At 37.5% G+C, this 18,067-nt stretch overlaps 1 protein-coding gene across 1 annotated transcript in view; it reads left to right on the forward strand.

Annotated features, from left to right (window-relative positions):
* Nucleotides 1–18,067, forward strand: part of COL25A1 (collagen type XXV alpha 1 chain) — a 309,062-nt gene that overhangs the window by 278,152 nt on the left and 12,843 nt on the right. Inside the window, exons 19-28 of the mRNA XM_040606854.1 lie at nucleotides 5,809–5,871; nucleotides 6,560–6,628; nucleotides 7,543–7,587; nucleotides 9,268–9,312; nucleotides 9,862–9,939; nucleotides 12,972–12,995; nucleotides 14,448–14,492; nucleotides 16,099–16,143; nucleotides 16,444–16,524; nucleotides 17,255–17,317. Coding sequence (XP_040462788.1) covers nucleotides 5,809–5,871; nucleotides 6,560–6,628; nucleotides 7,543–7,587; nucleotides 9,268–9,312; nucleotides 9,862–9,939; nucleotides 12,972–12,995; nucleotides 14,448–14,492; nucleotides 16,099–16,143; nucleotides 16,444–16,524; nucleotides 17,255–17,317 — 558 coding nt within the window. The remainder of the gene's footprint in view (nucleotides 1–5,808; nucleotides 5,872–6,559; nucleotides 6,629–7,542; nucleotides 7,588–9,267; nucleotides 9,313–9,861; nucleotides 9,940–12,971; nucleotides 12,996–14,447; nucleotides 14,493–16,098; nucleotides 16,144–16,443; nucleotides 16,525–17,254; nucleotides 17,318–18,067) is intronic.

Genomic DNA, 18,067 nt, shown 5'->3' on the forward strand with positions numbered 1-18,067 from the left:
GCTGAATACTGTAGTCCTCCCAAGAGCAAAATTCCGTTGGACATCAGGTTATATATAAAGACCCTTTAATACTCTTCACATTGAGAAATTATAAGGTGCCATTCTCTCTGACTTGTATAGTCTAAGGCCAACGGAGTTTCTGAAAAATTGTCTCACTGGAACTGAGTGCCATAGATGCAGGCAGGACATAAGTAAGCACAGCTTCATCAATTGCCATGGACTGCTCCATTCCAGTCTCCTGAGAATTTACCCCTTGTGTCTCTCCAGAGTGGAAAAGTTGCAGCATTTTGGTTAGATAGTAATCTCAGTAACAATGTCTGAGGGCAGAAGATGGCAATTTCTGGGAAATCAACACAGGTAGCAGTGAACCAAATCCAATTTATTATAATTTCATAGTTGTTCTACAAATTGCCTTGCATCTGGGTTATGGGTTTGGGTTTTTTTTCGCTAGGTCTTCTTCTGTATAGCATCACCTTTGCAGGATTTTTTCAGTAGAGTTAGGCAAGGAAAGGTTATCAAACTGTTTTTGTTTTAAATATGCCTGGAGTGAGTCAGGGTAACATTTAAGACAAGCATACCTTGGTTTCTTGATGCGATTAAAATGAGAACCCTTCCATGACAGTGCTTGTCAGAAAGGATACTTTGGGCTCTCCCAAGATCTATGACTCTTGAGTTTGCAGGCTGCCCCATGCTGGATGCAGGAATTTTGGGAGAACCATTAGACCTACAGGCAGGAGTTTGGAAGCTCCAAGCCTGCCCCCAGGTTGTGTGTGGAAGTATGCCAGGGTTCTCCTCCAGCCCGCACAGCTAGCTTTTCCTTGTATGAAAACTGTGAGATGGACCCACATTAGCAGAATCCTCCACAGGAATTCTGGATGTTTTGGCATGGTTTCCCACCCCAGAGGTGTGCACATGGGAGTCCTGGCCTTGGAGTGTTCAGACTTCCAAGTAAATGCGAGGGAAAGGTGAACCCTGGCTCTGTGGCAGACCTGCCAGTCAGCCCTGGAGGCGCAGAGCTGCCATGGTCCCAGCACTAGGACAGACACTGAATATAATGTTTCAGGACCAATAAGCCATGTAATAAAGGTGAGAGTCTGACGTTTAAACTTCTCTAACTAGTTCTAGTGCATAGCACTAGATAAGGATAAGGATCGAAATGACATTGTTCCTTGCAAATTCATGGTCTAAAAGTTGGTTGAGTCTCATTTCTACAGCATAAAGAAAATAATGCAGTAACCTGATGTAGAAGGAAAATAGTAAGGTGGTCATGAGACTTTAAAAATTTAGGTTTTTTAAGAGCTGTTGCACAATTTAAAACCATAAAGGGAATAACTGGCTCGTGTGTTTTACAGTTTTAGCAACAATGAAATATTTTATCAGTTACTTCAAATATTTTTATTTTCCAAAGTAGGATAGTAATTTCAGAAATGGAAGCAAATTTATTTCATTGTTACAGAAAAGTCCATGGTTTGGGTGCTTTTCTGCAGCACAGCTTTTCTTTTTGGCAAACATTGATCTGGATGGGAAAATGTGTGTTACATTCATTAGAAGAATAATTACAGAAGGAAGATCCTTCTGTGGGAAACCCGTGTATCCAACAACTGCTGTTCTCTACTGATGGGTTGTATCAGCGTAGAGCCGTGTATTTCAGGCACTGAAAATGGGCTGGGTCCCTCTGCAAGAGCAAAGTTTCAAATACTCTTGTTGTGTGTGTCAGTTGTGCAATGAAGGCTAATTCTATCTGAATACAGTATGAGAACCACATTGTTAGTAGACACTTGCCAAATTAATGGTGTTTAAAACAGCAATTATAATTTCAAATGGAATTTCAGCTGTTTCACCTTTTTTAAGTGAAAGTCCAAGTTTTAGCCAATTACAGGTTCTATGAAAGTTCAAACAAGACAGTGACAGTGAACCATGTGTCTTAGGGTTAACCTCTAATATCTAAGCTAACCTCTGCCTCAGCCCATAAAAGCTTTGATCACTGTGAAAACCAATTTATGAATATGTCTAGATAATAATCCTCATTAAAATTTTACTGTCCTCTGAAGTAAATTACAGGCAGCTTTTTTACTATTAAATTCTGATACAGCTCAAATTGCAGTAGGTGTACAGCAGGCTTTTTTCTGTTTCAGACATTTTATGATAAAAGGTGAAAATTAACATTAACAAGGTTTGTGAACAGTAGTATATCATTTGCTGTCTGACCCACTAATATTTCTACAGTTGACAAATATTTGAGGGTGAAAATGAACACACATAGAGGTAATCTTTTAGTCTTTTAAAACAGTAACATATCAAGCCATTAAAAATTATTAAAAAGAACAAATCACTCCTGTAAACTGGAAGCAATTTGCAAGCTTGTTGATTTTTTTTTTTCTAATACGAAGTTGCCTGTGTTGTATGGTTGATACAAATTGCTCCAAGTCCTAACAGCAGGCGAAGTTTGAATGCTGAACTTCATCTTGTTGGATTTTCTTTCTAAGCAGTTGGATCACTTTCTAAGCAGTGATTTTGTAACTGTGCCAAAGGGTTGAACCAAAATGCACAGAGTCATCACTTGCTGATGGCTTTCTATACAGCTGCCAAACTGTATTTCAAATGGGGGAGTTCCCTACTCTTCTTTCCAAACCTACCTGTTTAACTCCTCTTTCTAGATTTTGTGTTCCCTGCCCCTGCTTTAGCAGGCAAACAAGCTTGTGACAGATTTTCACTAAAACTTTGGGTTTATTGTAAGAAGTTGTAATGAGATGTTTAGGAAACTATTATAAATCTTGGTTACTTTGATTCCTTCCGTTCCTCTCAGCATTTCACAGTGGTTTGGGACGAAGTCCTGGCTCATTTAATCAAGAGACATAAGATCAGGAGGTGTTTGTGAATCCCAGAGCTACAATATTGTCAAATCAAAGTGCAGTCCTAAGCAAGCACTTACTTTTGCTTTCCTGCAGCTACCTTCCAACTAAATCATAGATATCATATATTTAAAACAAAACCTAAAACCCTTAGTCCTTGTTTTCCTAACTGCATTCCTCTATGGTTCTAACATCATGTTTCTGTGATGGACTAATCAGAATGGTCTCTCCCTTGCTTTGCATAACAGGGACATCTGCATGCCTTACTGAGAGAAAACTGTTTTCTTTACATTTCACACATCATTGGCAGTGCTAATTTTGATAGATTGTCTTTTTTTTTTCCTATCTGAATGGCATAAAGGATAACATTAAGTAGGAAGCCAGCAATATTTGCAGAATATAATTGCAGGATACAGTAGGTACGAGGAATGGGCATTGCTTCTCATGTAAATGTTTCTCTTCTGAGTAATTGAGACAGAAATGCCAGACACAAACCTGAGGTAACAGTTGTTACCTTCAGTAACTTTGAATGGTGCAAAATTATACACAATGAGCATTTTAGTTAATGTTTTATGCTGTGGTTACACTCAAGAAATTTGAAATTAAATTAGAGAGGTCACAGTTTCACATTGTCCAGACTTCTTGTCTTTTTATCTAGAAACTTAGTTCAGATGGCAAATCAGATCTGTCTTTTAGTCTACTTAGCCTCACCAACACGAGATAGAGGGAGAGTTGCACATTTTTCTTAATGTAGCCGGGTCTGAACTATGCAGTTTGTGCAGTAAGAATAAGTTTAATGTGTGATAAGAATATACTCTTGGATCATGTTCAAGTTGGCATCTACCATAACTGCCACATCCTTCTCAGCAGAGCTGCTACTCAGCCAGTCTGTTCCTAGTCTCTGACACACCACTTCTTCCCCTCCACATTTGATAATGTTTTAAAACTCTGTTTCGTATAAGATCTGTATTCTACTTATGCTAATTAAGCCACCAGCTTCTTCCGTTATCAATTTCACTAGATATTGCAAAGCACATTTTTCTTGTCTCTTCAGAGATTTTGGGGGAAGGTGGGACTTCGTTTTGGACCTTGACCAAAGGGTTTTTTTTTTTTTTGTGGTATGCAACTGGTATAGTCCTGAGCAAAATGTGAGAATTTCACACAAAAGCTGGGCAGCAACCTCTGAATGACACTTCTAAGCCTTACCACTGAAAAGATTGAATCATGTAGTCACTGCACGTTTGTTCTTCCTGAAGTCATAATTAGCTGGCCAAGAAATTAGTCCCAGTAAAGTCAGTATTAAAACAGTCTGGGGCTATTGAGTACCTTCTTATTCTAAAATAAGTGATTGAAGCTGCATTGTTCTTCATCTACTGACGTTAAAGTGCTTCCATCTGCAATGACACCCTTATGTTAATCTTGCTGATGTGCGCTAATACGAAGACTTGCATAAACTGTAAGGTTATTTTCCCATAACAGCAAAAAAAAACCCATGCTTCTCTGTGACATATTTGTCTTAGTTTATTTCTTTGTTATAATTTTTGAACCATGGTCAACTGGACCTTTGTGCTAGAAAACTCATTATTTTGTTGTATTTTTTGATACTCTAAATTGAGGTCAGTGAGAGCTTCCTATGGCTCTCTGTATAGCCACAGGAAGGATTTCTCTGGTTATAGGTTTGCTAGAGACCTTCTTTGCTTTGTTAATGATGTTAATGATGGATTGCTGATGACAGTGCAGATGAATGTGCAAGAAATCTTCCTAATTTGCTTACCCCATGCAGTTTACCTGTATTTCTATGGAAGCGAAGAAGTGAAAAGAAGAATTATCCAACTGCTTATATTCACTGTCTCTTTATGTTTTCAGTAATCATGTCAATATAGGTTTATGACACATATGTATTTTAGCTATTTGAAGAGGCATTTGATAGGTAATTTTAGTTATTAATTTCAGGGATATTGTTAAAAGGCTAATAAATAAATCTTTATTAATTGGGGTACAGTACTGATTTTAAAATTCACCATAGCTTGTTGGGTACATCTTCTTCATTCAAATTTATGTGAAAAAAATGCAAGATTAAATAGCAGGAAGCCTGGTCCACAAGAGTTTGTGAAGGAAAATGTATGGCTTATTAATTGTCCGTGATGCCCCTTCAGGCATAAAGATGAGTAATAAAATAAGTCCTTACTCCTCTGCTTAATGCTGCTTCTGCTACAACTTAGCTTGATTCCTGCTATTTGCCTGTTACATTTGTACAAATGAATGGGCAGGAAGGGGTCGGAACAGAGAGGGAACAGGGAGAGCTGTGGCTCTTTCCCAGGTGTTCACATCCAGAGAAGTCATCAGGGTATAAAGAACTGAAGAATTTTATTGTCAGAATGAGGAGGGAGAGTACCATGGTGCTGGGAGTCTCTGACTTGGAAGGTCACTTGGTCTCCATTTGGGGGATGCTGCAGCTAAGTACCTCCCTTGTAAAGACATTGCAACAGGACCATCTGGCCTCTTCATTTGTCATTGCTTTGTCATACCCTTACCCTGTCTGCCTGTCTATTCACATGCTGCAATAGAAAACTATCATATAACACATGACTAAAATGAACTGTCCCTTTTTAAATTTAAGGAATCACTTAGAACTCCCCTCCTGTCTTCAGACTTATTTTGATATTCGTTTGATATATTATGTTATAGTCCAGGTTGCATATTAACAGTTGTTAACCTCACAAAAATGATGTTTGACACCTTCATTTGCATTTCATGTGCTGTGTGATGGCTAGCTGCAAGAATTCCTGCTTATGAATGTTACCTATGATGAAAAATACGTCTGTGTAACTGCTGCATCACAGCTGGAGAGCTGTAAGCAATACAGGGAAAATACTATCCAAAAGAAACTTGTGTTACTGTAATTATATACTGCTAAATAAGTAATCTAATGTTCCTCTCGTATTGATTTTTAAAGGGTGAACCAGGTTTCATTGGTCCACAAGGAGAACCTGGGTTGCCAGGGCTACCAGGAACAAAGGTAAGAGTAATTGGCCAACACTCCAGTGGAACGTCCTTAGAGCCAATGTCAAATTCAACTTCCTCAGCAAGCAGTAGAGACTGAGACTGTACTAGTGGAGGAAAATGTGGAAGGTTCATGGACCAGTGCTATGAGATATGTGTCTTTTACCGATGCCGTCAAATAATGTGAAGGCAGATGTTACATCCATTCACAATTTGAGTTCATCCATTGCCTTTGCTCATGTTAGCATGCCAAAACTTGTTCAAGAGGCATAATATGTATTTTTAGAAAAAAGCTTGAAAGTGTGTGGAGGTATTAGAACTTTGATATTGTAGACCAGACTCTGAAATTACAGATCCACTAAACCCATATTTTTTTCTTTCTTCCTGTGGGTTTTTTTTTAGCCATTGTATGGCAAAGTTAGAATATTATGAAACCTACAGTCTCAAAGTTTGGGAATCTTTATTGCAGTCCTTTCAGAATAGGGGAAAAATACCTTACAAATCCCATTTCCATTTTGAAGCCCTCTTCTTTTGCCTTCAAGAAGACTGTATTTACTCAGGAGACAGTTCCCCAACTCATTTCAAGTCACAGTTGAACTTGAAAATGTTTTCTTCTGATGGTTTGGTTTCTTTGGTCATGCTGAGTTGGTGCTGTGCTGAAGACCACCTAGTATTTTGTGATATATTTGTATCTCTTGCAATAGGGTGACAGAGGAGAGGCAGGCCCTATTGGGAAGGGTGAGCGAGGTGAACCTGGAGTTCCTGGACCAAAGGTCAGTATGATTTTACGTTGGAAATGTTTTGCTAGCTTTACACCTATGAACCCATCTTTTTTCTGCAGAAAAATAGAACAAAACATTGGTGAGTAAACTTTTAAATGAAAATTCTGTCAAATACTCCAGTTCAGTCCAGAAGACAATAGCAGTTTTGTGTCCACAGCTGTGGAACTGCTGTCTGAATCAACTCTTATTAGTTGGAAAGATACTACCTATATACACTGTCACAGACTTAGCCTAATTCATTCCAGCTAAAGTCCTGACCTCCAGGTCCCTAACTTTCAGCATCGAGCTTCAAACTCTTTGACCAGTGAAGCTATTGAATGCAGAGAAAATCCATTTTGCATGCTGTTTTCTAACTCTGTAAGAAAAAGATCGTTCTAACTACATTTTAGCATTGTCTTAATATTTTCCACTGTGTCAATACCATCAGTTTTCCTTTTCTGATACATCTTTAAAACAGTAGGGCAGATTCTGTGCTCCTTGGCCAGTTAGTTTGTATTCACCTGAACTTCTGGGAAAAGAAGTTGTGGTAATGCTTTATTTTAATCTCCTTATTTTAGGACATTTAACTATCTTCTCTGTCTCTTAGCTATCATTTTTCAGGAGCTATGGAATGACATAGGTCATTCCCACAAACCAATGTTAACGATGTCTACTCTTTACTAATGCCAATACTACTTTTCCTTCAGAAGGATGGAATCTGTGGCCTTTGCATGCTGGTGTTAAAGAATATATTACTCTGAGTGCTATTAAATTCAGTGCCTTTACAGATTCATTATCTTGGTCATATAAAATGAAGTATTTCTGCTGTTCTATACTGTAGTTAGTCATTACTAATTTTCTTTTTTCTTTTTCTTGGCACTCCCATTTCTCTATCATTTCTCTCCTGTCTCTCTTCCTTCAAACAGGGGAAAACAGGTGAACCTGGATCTAGAGGCCCAAAAGGGTCGAAGGTTAGTAGTAACAAAACTGTCTTTAGTGGAGTAATTAACACAATGGTTTTAGGATAAATTACTTGTAACATTTCACAGAAGCTTCACTTATCTCTTTAAAAGAACCTGTAGCAGTCTGCAGTGTTCTTTATAAGCAAAACCTTCTGACTTTCACTTTCAACTATTAGAATAAAATCCTGCATGTTTTAAACACTGATTCTGGTTCTTTCCCTGTTAGAACATCTGTTCAATTGCCTGTGCAGCTTGGTTTCTCTCTGTGTAACTGCTGTGTGTTAGTCCTCGCACATGCCAGGAACCAACACCTGACAAAGCCTGTGAAGATTTAATTGGGTTTTGCAATAATTTTGTGGATCCACACTTTGATGAATTAGGTGGGAATCAGTGGTATTCCACATACTGCAGGCTGAGATATGTTGATCATAAGTCCTTCAAAGGCAAGACTTGTAGGTTACATTAGTGTTTAACCTACTTTTAAAAGCTATTTTGTTTATATCTATCCATCCATCTCTATATAAATATAGTTGATTAGCATATATGTGAAGAGAGATAAAATATATGCTTTTCTATTACTTCATCTGTTGTGCAAATACTGTGCTCACTGGACTTCATGTTATATTATGGAGTCAAAATAAAATGAAAGTAGAATTGTTTAGGCAGTTATTGAGTCTACTGTCGCAATAAAGATGACGTGACAATGGAGACTGGTGGGATACTGTTTGCAGTGCTTGTAAGGCCCATTCACAGTGCTTAAGGACGCTTAAGGACATGATTAGATAAGTGCCACTTAACCTCATTCCAGAAGGAAACATTGGAAAGTGAGGGAGCAGATGAGGAGATTAAAGCATCAGAGTGAGAGTGGAAGAGTGAATCAGCCTCTCATTTGCCTACAGTACCTGGACACTTCCAAAATGCAGCAAAAAGATAAATATATCCCCTTTAATTCCCTTTTTATCAAAAAAGAGAAATACACTTTTCATTTTACCTGCATATTTGTCTTGAAAATATGGACCACAAAAGTCAATCTAGTATTGGGAGCTTCATTTTTTAACATGACATGTTAAAAATGTCTAATGACATGTTCACTGGCTGCTGCCAAGGCGACACTGAGAGACAGATGTCACAACCTTGATTTTGTCCTGCCACTAGCCTGCTCTCCATATTCTTCATTAGCCCCAGGAAAATTTTCTGGTTTCTATGTTTTCTATTGCCACAGGTGAATTAATCATTCTTCCCGGACTTTTGCCAAAGTTTTATAGATTTCAACACAAACAAAAGTTGCAGTTCTTACCCAGATTAATCTGGAGTAAAATAAAAATATACGATCTTGCTATGAAAGTATGAAATTAAATGAATTGTAGTTATTGGATGCTGGGTTATGAATGCATACATGTTTGAAATTCTCTCTGTTGCTTAAAACATATTAGTAATAGTTGGGAAAAAAAGCTTGATTCTTTGGGACTTCTTATTCCAAACCAATACAGCACTCTGTAACAATTCACACAGAACAAAATGGGTCGTCAACCCTGCCACAATACAGATTTTTAAAGAAATTTTTCCTTTAATTAAGATCCACATTCTGTTTATGATGAAAGACCTTTTAAACTGGTTTATTTAAAAGGTAAGAACTACATGATATATTGTCAAATGGCATATCTGTTTTCAAATATCATTTTTGCATAGGGCGATACAGGTGACAGAGGTGACACAGGATCTACAGGCCCACGGGTAAGTCTGCTTCTCATTTCAGCTGTTTGCTTTCTACTCTTAGATTCAGTCCACACTATGAATTGAAATTGTATCAGCAACTCTAGTTAATCTGGTGAAATTGGGCAGTTGACTGGTGGAATGTGTGTTGCTAACTGGCCTTTAATATGAATAACAGCCCTTGCTACCATTTGGAGCAGTCTCCTGTTCACAGCTCATGGGCAGGATGTTACATGCCAGATGTTCTGACATTGTTCACAGCTAATACAGAACTAGAGTATGGGAACTGCTTAAATTTTTAACCTCAGAGGTTTCATATATTTGCTTTCCCACTGCAGCACAAGTCACTGTGTACTGACTTGTTTCTTTATGTTTACCTTTGAAAAAATATATATTTTCCTTTAAAAACAATCTTTAGTTTAATGGTAACTTTTGTGGTTTGTAGTAATATATTGTAAGTATAACAAGATTCCAACACCACCCAATCAAATCAAAGCATGTGTCAGTAGTTAAATATGTAGAATAGTCTTTGGCGGGTGTCTCAAAATTTTTATGGAAAATATATTACAGGGACCACCTGGACAGAAGGGTGATCAAGGTGCAACAGAGATAATTGATTATAATGGCAATATCCACGAAGCTCTGCAGGTATGCAAATACAACACGGCTGGAGTGGCTTAGTCTGATCTGGGAAAAAGCAGTCTGATAGCATTCTACTTCTCTTTTGTGTAGACATTGAAAACATTTTGATTGCAAAGTTTTGCAAGATTTGCTGAGCTTATTAATCGGGGATCTCATTCTATATTTGGAAACCATGTTTTCTGTTCAGTGTTAGACAAACTGTTTCCTTGATACAATTTAGCTGAGTGAATTAGCTTCGTTTCCCCTGGAGTGTACTGACATCATCTAATGAGGATAAAGCTGATTCATTGCTGGCTCTGGTGCTTAGTGCTGAATTGATGTAATAAGCCACATACATAGGTTCAACAGAAGTGTCTGCTTTTCAGTTCATGTAGTATTATATTGACATTTCTTTTTTTCCTCTTTTTCCTCCTCCTCTTCTTATAAAATGCAAAGTGCAGAATATTTGAGATTTGGAAACCTTGTAACATGGTTCCATTAGCAAGCTGTGGATTCAGTCAGCAACTTGAGTTTGTTAAATAGACCAAGCACCAGTCTTCCAACTTATTTATTTCCAGAAAACTTATTTTGACTGGTGTGCAGAAAAGTGTGGAGGATTAAAGTGGGGTTACAAAAAGAATGAATGAGTGTTTGCATAAAAGCAAAGTACCAAGGTGACATATGTCATTGCAGTCAAGGTGATTTACACTGCAGTCTACTCAGATGCAAATTCCATGCATTATAGCTCCACCGAAGTGAATGGCTTGCTTATGTGCAACTGAAGAGTGAATTTGGCTCATTGTGCAACTGATCATTTTCTCACTGAATCCGCTGAGCTGTTTTTTCTTGCATTTACTCAGTGGGAGCGGATAGATGTCTGGCCAGTCATTTGTTTTTCAAGACTTTTGAAAAATGAAAAAATCTCACTGCATTTACTAAAATGTGAAAGCTTGTATGTTGTTAAGGCTAAGTCCACTCTTTCATTGTGTGTGGCGTCTATGGGGAAGTCTACATAGGCATGTTGTAAGGTTCTGAATTATATCTGTCTCATTATTTGGTTTACTTTTAAGGGACACACAACTTTCAGTCTTTTAAATCAGTCTCTGAGATAGATGCCTGAAGTAGCCTGAAATTAATGTTGCATATCACCAGACACATTTACCAGGGGCTTTAGCCCCTGTATCTCCTGTATCCTGTCTTTGTGTGTTAACTCTGGCATCAATGTTACTTTCAAGTTTCCTCAGAAAAGCTGCCGCACATCAAGGAGTCTTAAAAAGGGACTAAAGTCTGAAGCAGTGGTTGAAACTGTATTAGGAGGCCCATTTTTGTAAATAATTTCAAATGTCATCACCTTCTGATCCATGGCAACAAATAATCTACATTAATGGAATGGTTCTGCAAGGGTGATCTAAATAAGATTATACAGGAGCAGTCAAAAATACCCTTCCCAAATCCAGCTCAGTCCTTTCAGATGGCAAGCACCCATTCCTAAGTTTCCTGGTGCCACCTTCTTGGGGGCTCTGAGATTTGCAGCTCTCCCATAGAAGCAAATGAGAAGTTTCAGTGCTCAGCACTAAGCTGTGAACTTGTACAGGATTTGGCCTGCTGATTTAAGAAGTTGACAAGAGTTTGCAAGATCTGGGCTGCCTGTCTGTTTTTTTAAAATTTAGTAATCAAGCAGCCTAGAAGCTTCAGAACAATTTAGTTTCTTTGCTTTGTGCCTCCTACTCAATTTCATGTGTCAGTGGAGAAGGTGTCTTAGTCCATCAGCACTGAAAATTGCGATCTTAAAATCATCATCATCATAGTTTGAGCAAGACCCCTGCTAACTGTATGCAGCTTTCACTTGAAGGACAAAATTCATGTCTGTAAAAACCTAATCTTCAGAAGTATTCTGCAGAATTTCCTAAGGCAAAAGGCAGTAGCTGCAAAAGTTTAACCTTTGTAGGAACTACAGGATCAAACCTGAATATGCTGCTGAAAAAGAACCCATTAGTGTGAACGTGGAAACATTAATTTGTAATAGTTTAGGTTTTCATATCTAAATAAACTAAACTTTTAACTATTTTTAAAGTTCTTGATATATTTCCATTAATATGTTAAAATACAAAGGACATAAATATATTAAACCCATATGTTAAAGAACACTTTTTTTCCAAGTACTTCATGTTGAGCAGCTTCCAGATTCTTGACAACAGTATGTATTGTTGCATACTGGCAAATGAAAATTATTTTAAAGTTTAAAACAGAAGATTGCAAACCTTTGTTTGCACATAGGAAAACTATTAGAAAAGCTAAATATTTCCTGTTCCAAGTAAGCCAGTACGTTCTTCACAGGCAGTAGGAAAGCATGTGCAAGCAGCAGTATTTGGGGGTTTTATTCTGTTTAAAAATGTAGACAAATATTTTAATGACTTCTAAACACTGTTTCACTTGCTTTTATATTCTTCTTTGGCAAACAAATAGTGTCAAGTCAAGATCTTTTGCTTCCTACATGAAAATGTATTTTGTCTTTCCAAACATTTAAAGCAGAATTGTAGTATCTATAGCTGGGTTTGTAGACCGGAAGTTTTGGATTTAGATCTTAACTTTTACGTACATCTACATTTCTATATGAAAATCAACGTTGTATCTCCACTCTACGATTTATATTTCTTAATTATACATTGGTGCAGAACCTGCAGAGAATGCAAAACATAGAGCAAGTCCTTCAGTCAACTTACGACACCAAATCATGTTTTATTAAAATGTTTAAAAAAAATCTTTTGGAAGACTTTTGCTGTGGTTTACCTATTTAGTCATCATTTATTTGATCTCTTAAATTGTATAAGAATCTGCAGTCTTCATCTGTTTAAACTCCTGATTCTCATAGAAGCCAAGTAGCTAGTACAACATGGGGAGTTAAAAATAATGTGGTTTTTACTCTCATTTTTTGGAGGCATGGTGTGTCCCCAATACAGCATAGGTTTTGTGGAGATGATAGTTGTAGCAAGCAGAATGATGTATTTCCTTGTTCAATACTGGTAATTGTGTCTCTTGTTAATACATTTTGCCAACAGAGGATCGCCACCCTGACTGTCACGGTAATTCCTATTGCATGACTTACTGTACGTTGTAGAACTTCTCCTTTGTGTTGTAGCATGTTCATAATTCTGCTAGTTTGGGACATACTTTCATTGGGTGTCAACCTGGTTCACATCATCACATGTATTTATTTGCTTGGTGTTCCCATAACAGAGAACCTCTGGTTAAATGCCATTCAACAGTGGAACCAGTTCTGCTCCTGCCGAATTAATGGCAAAATTTCAGTTCACCTAATTAAGAGACCAGGAAAGTATAGAATTCAGTAATTCTGTAGGTACACATCTAGGCAGACAGCTGGTTTGGAATTTTTAGTGTATGTTCCCATCTTTGTGTGTCTCCGTGGAACATAGAATGAAAACATGAAGCAGAATTTGAGTACCAAAATCATTTTCAATTACCAACCTTATTTTCAGGGCAGAAATTCACTTCTTTCAAATTGGCTTGCAAAGAAACTTCATTTGGGAGCTTTCAGACCAGATGCAAATTAACTCTTTTCTTAAAAAAAAGGCCTGTTGCAGCTAACTATAAATAAGTAAAGCTAAGTAGAAAGCTCAAGTATGAGGAATTCTCTTGTCCCACCTTATCAGATCTCAAAAATCAAAATAAACTTTCCAGCATCTGTCCCCAAAATTATGCAGATATCTGAACACTCCAGTGCTCTTACTCCAGCTGATTTCTGTGGGAGGTTTAGCCATATCAGGCCAGACACAATTTCTGAGAATACTGACACCAGCTAGGAGATGCTTAGAGTATCGCAGGTTCTGCCTTTTCTTAAAGATGCATACTTGGTATAAACAAATTATTTTATTCTTCTTTTTCTTTCAAGTTCTTCTCTGCAAGATTGCTCTTAGTTCTATTTTCCCATCTGTACAAATGGTCTCTTTATATTAATAGAGAGGATTTTTAAATGTTGATTGTTGATTTTTTTTAAAAGGATCCCCCGCCCCGTGCACCATCCAAACCAATATTTGATAAATGACACTGTCCCCAGCCTGAGGCAGAAATGAAATAGATAGTTACAATTTAGTCCATGGCAAGTTCACAAAGCACTGGGTATCCCCAAATACACTTAGCATCTTTTAGCAGGATCCTCTTTGCAATCAGTTGGAAATTTTTTCTGAACGTGGATTGTTTTGGATCAGGATATGAGGGCTGGCAAATGTGGATAATGTGAGTTTTGGTCTCCCTGCCATTAAGAGGAGTTTTGCCATTTTGTCAATGGGAGCAGCAGGACTTATTATAAAATATGAGCTGGACTCATTTTAACAGGTTTTTGTCGTACCCTTTCGGTTGTTGAGAGTTGTAATAGATTAACCAACTTGTCCATAACTGTTCTTGGTTTCCCTTGTGTTAAAAATCTATCCCATTTTGCTGTTGTACAGCCTGTGTTTACATGGCAAGTCCTGCAGGAATTTATTTAAAAGCTGAGAGGTTTGTATGTTTCTGTTTAGGGACCACCAGGACCACCAGGACCCCAAGGGCTGCAAGGGCCAAAGGTGATATTCCATATTTTACCCATTGTATCTTAATAGTGAAGGTATTTTCTGAGGTTTTTTTAACTGGTGTGTGCACAGAGGTACATGGATCTCTCCTGTACAGAAAATTTAACTGCAACTTTACCAAATATGGTATGTTTCAAACTTTGCGTCCAAGCCTTTTAATATGTAGCTTTCCAGAACAGGTGCTTTGTTTGGTTGCCACACACACATGCTCAGCTGAGAACCAACAAAAATGATTAGTACTAAAATGGGGCAAAAGCATACACCCACCCCCCCACCCCCCCTAGATCTGCACTAAGGCTGTTCCCTAGGATTTTGCAAAGTAGCCGCACAACCAGATGCTCTTACTCATCACTTCTGGCTGGATAGGGATGAGGTAGGCAAAACTGTGTGCAAGGCACCACTGGCCACAGTATGAGGGCATGTGAATGAAGATTTTATATTATAGTGGTGCCCTCCCAAACAAGTACAGCATTTTCTAATGACAGTAAAAATTAAAGGACGCACATGCCGGCAGGAGCCTGGCTGCAAAGCCAAGCCTGCTAATCCCACCTGGCTGATGCAATCATAGTACCAGAACTGTAAGTGAGTAGCCCACACAGAGACAATGAATACCATATGCTGCACTGTTCTGTAAAATTTAAATCATAAATTTGCCTGTACTTTTAAAAAAATAAAATGCTGCAGTTAGTGGACCTTCCTTTAATTGGTTTTAAATTAGTTGAGATAATTCTAGTTCTTAAATACTAGATATATTTTCTGTCAGTGTCTCTAAGCTCTTCCAAGAGTAAATACATCTTTCTTCAATAACAATGCTAGACATTTCAGTTTAAGGCTTCATCCAAGGTATCATATGGAAATACATCACATTATACATCTTAATTGTTTTGAGAAATTGTGAGAAACCAGGTTCATTCTTCTACATGAAAATTGATAATGGAATACACTGTTAAGTGCGCAGAAATGGCTTTCTGCATTAGGATCTACCCAGCATTTCTGCAGCCTGGAGTATGTTGTAAAACACAGAGGAGTTGGAGTGTGGAAGAGGTTGTGTTCCTTCACATGGGTGAGCGTTCTTATCCAAAATTAATGATGTAAAGCTGAATTCAACCTTACAGGAGTTGTTTTCCAGTATTATAGCCTCTACCCATCAATGTAACTTGTTCCCTTGGAGAATGTTGTTCAGGAACCAGTCATAGGGCAATGTTGTGAACTCCTTTGCTGCGTGATTTATACTAGCCAGGGAAAGAAAACATGAAGTCTCTGTCTACCCTACATATATTGAGAGCCATGATCCCTTATTTATTCCAGTAACTGACAAAGTTCCCATTGGATTGGAGTGTTTTCACAAAGTTTCTGGGGTTTCTTCTTTTTTTTCCCCTTTCTTTTTATGCACTGTCTGGCCTTTATACAACCCAACGTTTGTGTAATGCCCTCATCAGCAGGGCTCGTTATTCAATATGTTGTATATAGGTATTATATATATGCTGTTCGTTTTGAAGGTTCTCAGGTTTTGCTGTTGTTAATTATGGCAATTTCTCTGCCTCTTTCCTCTGATGTCTGGGACAATTGGGATAACCCAATTCCATCTCAACTTTTGCAGGGTGAACCAGGATCCCCAGGAGCTCCAGGAGCTGAAGGGGAGCAGGTACATTATGTGTAAATAATGCAGTGAAGATCATGTGAGCAACCGTAGGTTATTTCAGGAGATTTCTGTGATCTAATGTTGTCGATTAGATTTCGTAATTTAGATAATAATATGATGATAGTAATTAATAAAGATCATTATTATCTTTCTGCATACTCTAGCCTAATAATGGCTGCATTTCTACATATCAATAACAAAGGTCAATCCATAGAATAACTTATTTTGCTTATTAGGATCAAAGCTAGAATTCTGTTGGTGTATCTGTTTGCACATGACTTGCTGAATAAGTACATATTTTAGGGTCCTAAAGGCTCAAAAGGAGATACAGGTGATCCTGGAATGCCTGGAGAAAAGGGAGGAATTGGTCTGCCTGGCCTGCCAGTGAGTATAAAAAAATTAATAAATTTTAGCTAAAATACTTGTAATTTTTCTTTCTTCTGCTATCAGGAATTTCCAACAGTACTGATAAATTGCAAATGGGACACAAAGCACTGGGGAGGAAAATTCTGAGATTGTTCTGCAGCTAATCTAGGAGGAGGTGTAAGATTGTCAGAACTTTTCATTCCAGTTACAGTCAAACAAAATATTGCTTTGGGAAGAGAGAGATTCGTTGGCACGTGGATCAGATTTGTACCTCTCTTGTAATATATAACACAATTTGGGCAAGTGTAGCTTGTAGGAGAAAGGAGCTATGTTTCAAACATTTGTCAGGAATTTTAGATGAGTCTAGATTGAGGAGGGAGAGAAAACACATCAATATTTATGGGATGCATTAATCCTATTCCTATATAGGCATATATGTACAAATGAAATTTCTCAGTAAAAATAGAAACAATTCCAAAAATGTATCCATAATACAATATACCAACTTAAGAACTTGTCATAAATATCATGCCACAATTGATAGCTGACAATATAAAAGCATACCTTTACATTTGTTAAGTTTATTAATAAAATAACACCAAAATTTTAAAAAAGGAATCCCATTATGTGTGCTGTATTATTCTTTCGAAAAAATTATAATTATTTGAAAAAAAGTATTATAATTTCTATATTGATTGCTAACAAGATTAAAGCTGTTTATAAATGCCATTTTGTAATGATTTTGTAGGGAGCCAATGGTATGAAAGGCGAAAAAGGAGATGTCGGTTTGCCTGGTGCCCAAGGTCCTTCAGTAAGTCTCAGCGTGGTGTTGCAGTGAACATAGTGGTCCATCAGTAGTTCTCCAGCTTTTGATTCTGAACAATAGTTCATATCCATGACTGATCTTTCCTGACATCTTTGACGGTTCCTGTGCTGGAACTTTCAAAATATTTTTCTTCTTTGAATAATTTTTGCTCTTTTGAGAATTTACAGATTTCTGGTCATAGAGCTAAATAGTGTTTAAGAAATTCTGAAGATACAATCCTGTTCTGTTATGTTCTCTCACTATGAACATTCCTGCTCACCTCAGTGAAAGCCTTCTGGCTCTGTAACGAATCAAAAGAGAAATACTTTGCAAGATAAATGAGAGAGATGAAACTGATGGGGGGGGGGGAGAAAACCCAACACCAAATCTCTCTCAACACCTTGTATTCTGAGCATCTGAGAGAGACCAGTGAGAACTAGACTAGACTGACTTCAGTGATGTCAGGAATAGTGATATGTGATGCAGGATAAAGACTAATTTTATGAGACCAGACATTCTCCTGTTTTTTCAGAGCATTGTAAAGGCATTTAAAAAAACAAAAAAAAAAAAAAAAAAAAAAAAAAAACAAAAAAAAAAAACAAAAAAACAACCCACAAGCAAACAAAGAAACCAAACCCACAACAAAACCAAACCAAACAAACAAACCTCCCCACACAATACCTTTATGATATGGGTGTTTGACATTACCAGAGCACAGTAAGTTAGGAAACCTCGGAGCAGAAGTTAACTACTGCT

The sequence above is a fragment of the Falco naumanni genome, chromosome 1 (genome assembly GCF_017639655.2).
Source record: "Falco naumanni isolate bFalNau1 chromosome 1, bFalNau1.pat, whole genome shotgun sequence".
NCBI classification, from domain to species: domain Eukaryota; kingdom Metazoa; phylum Chordata; class Aves; order Falconiformes; family Falconidae; genus Falco; species Falco naumanni.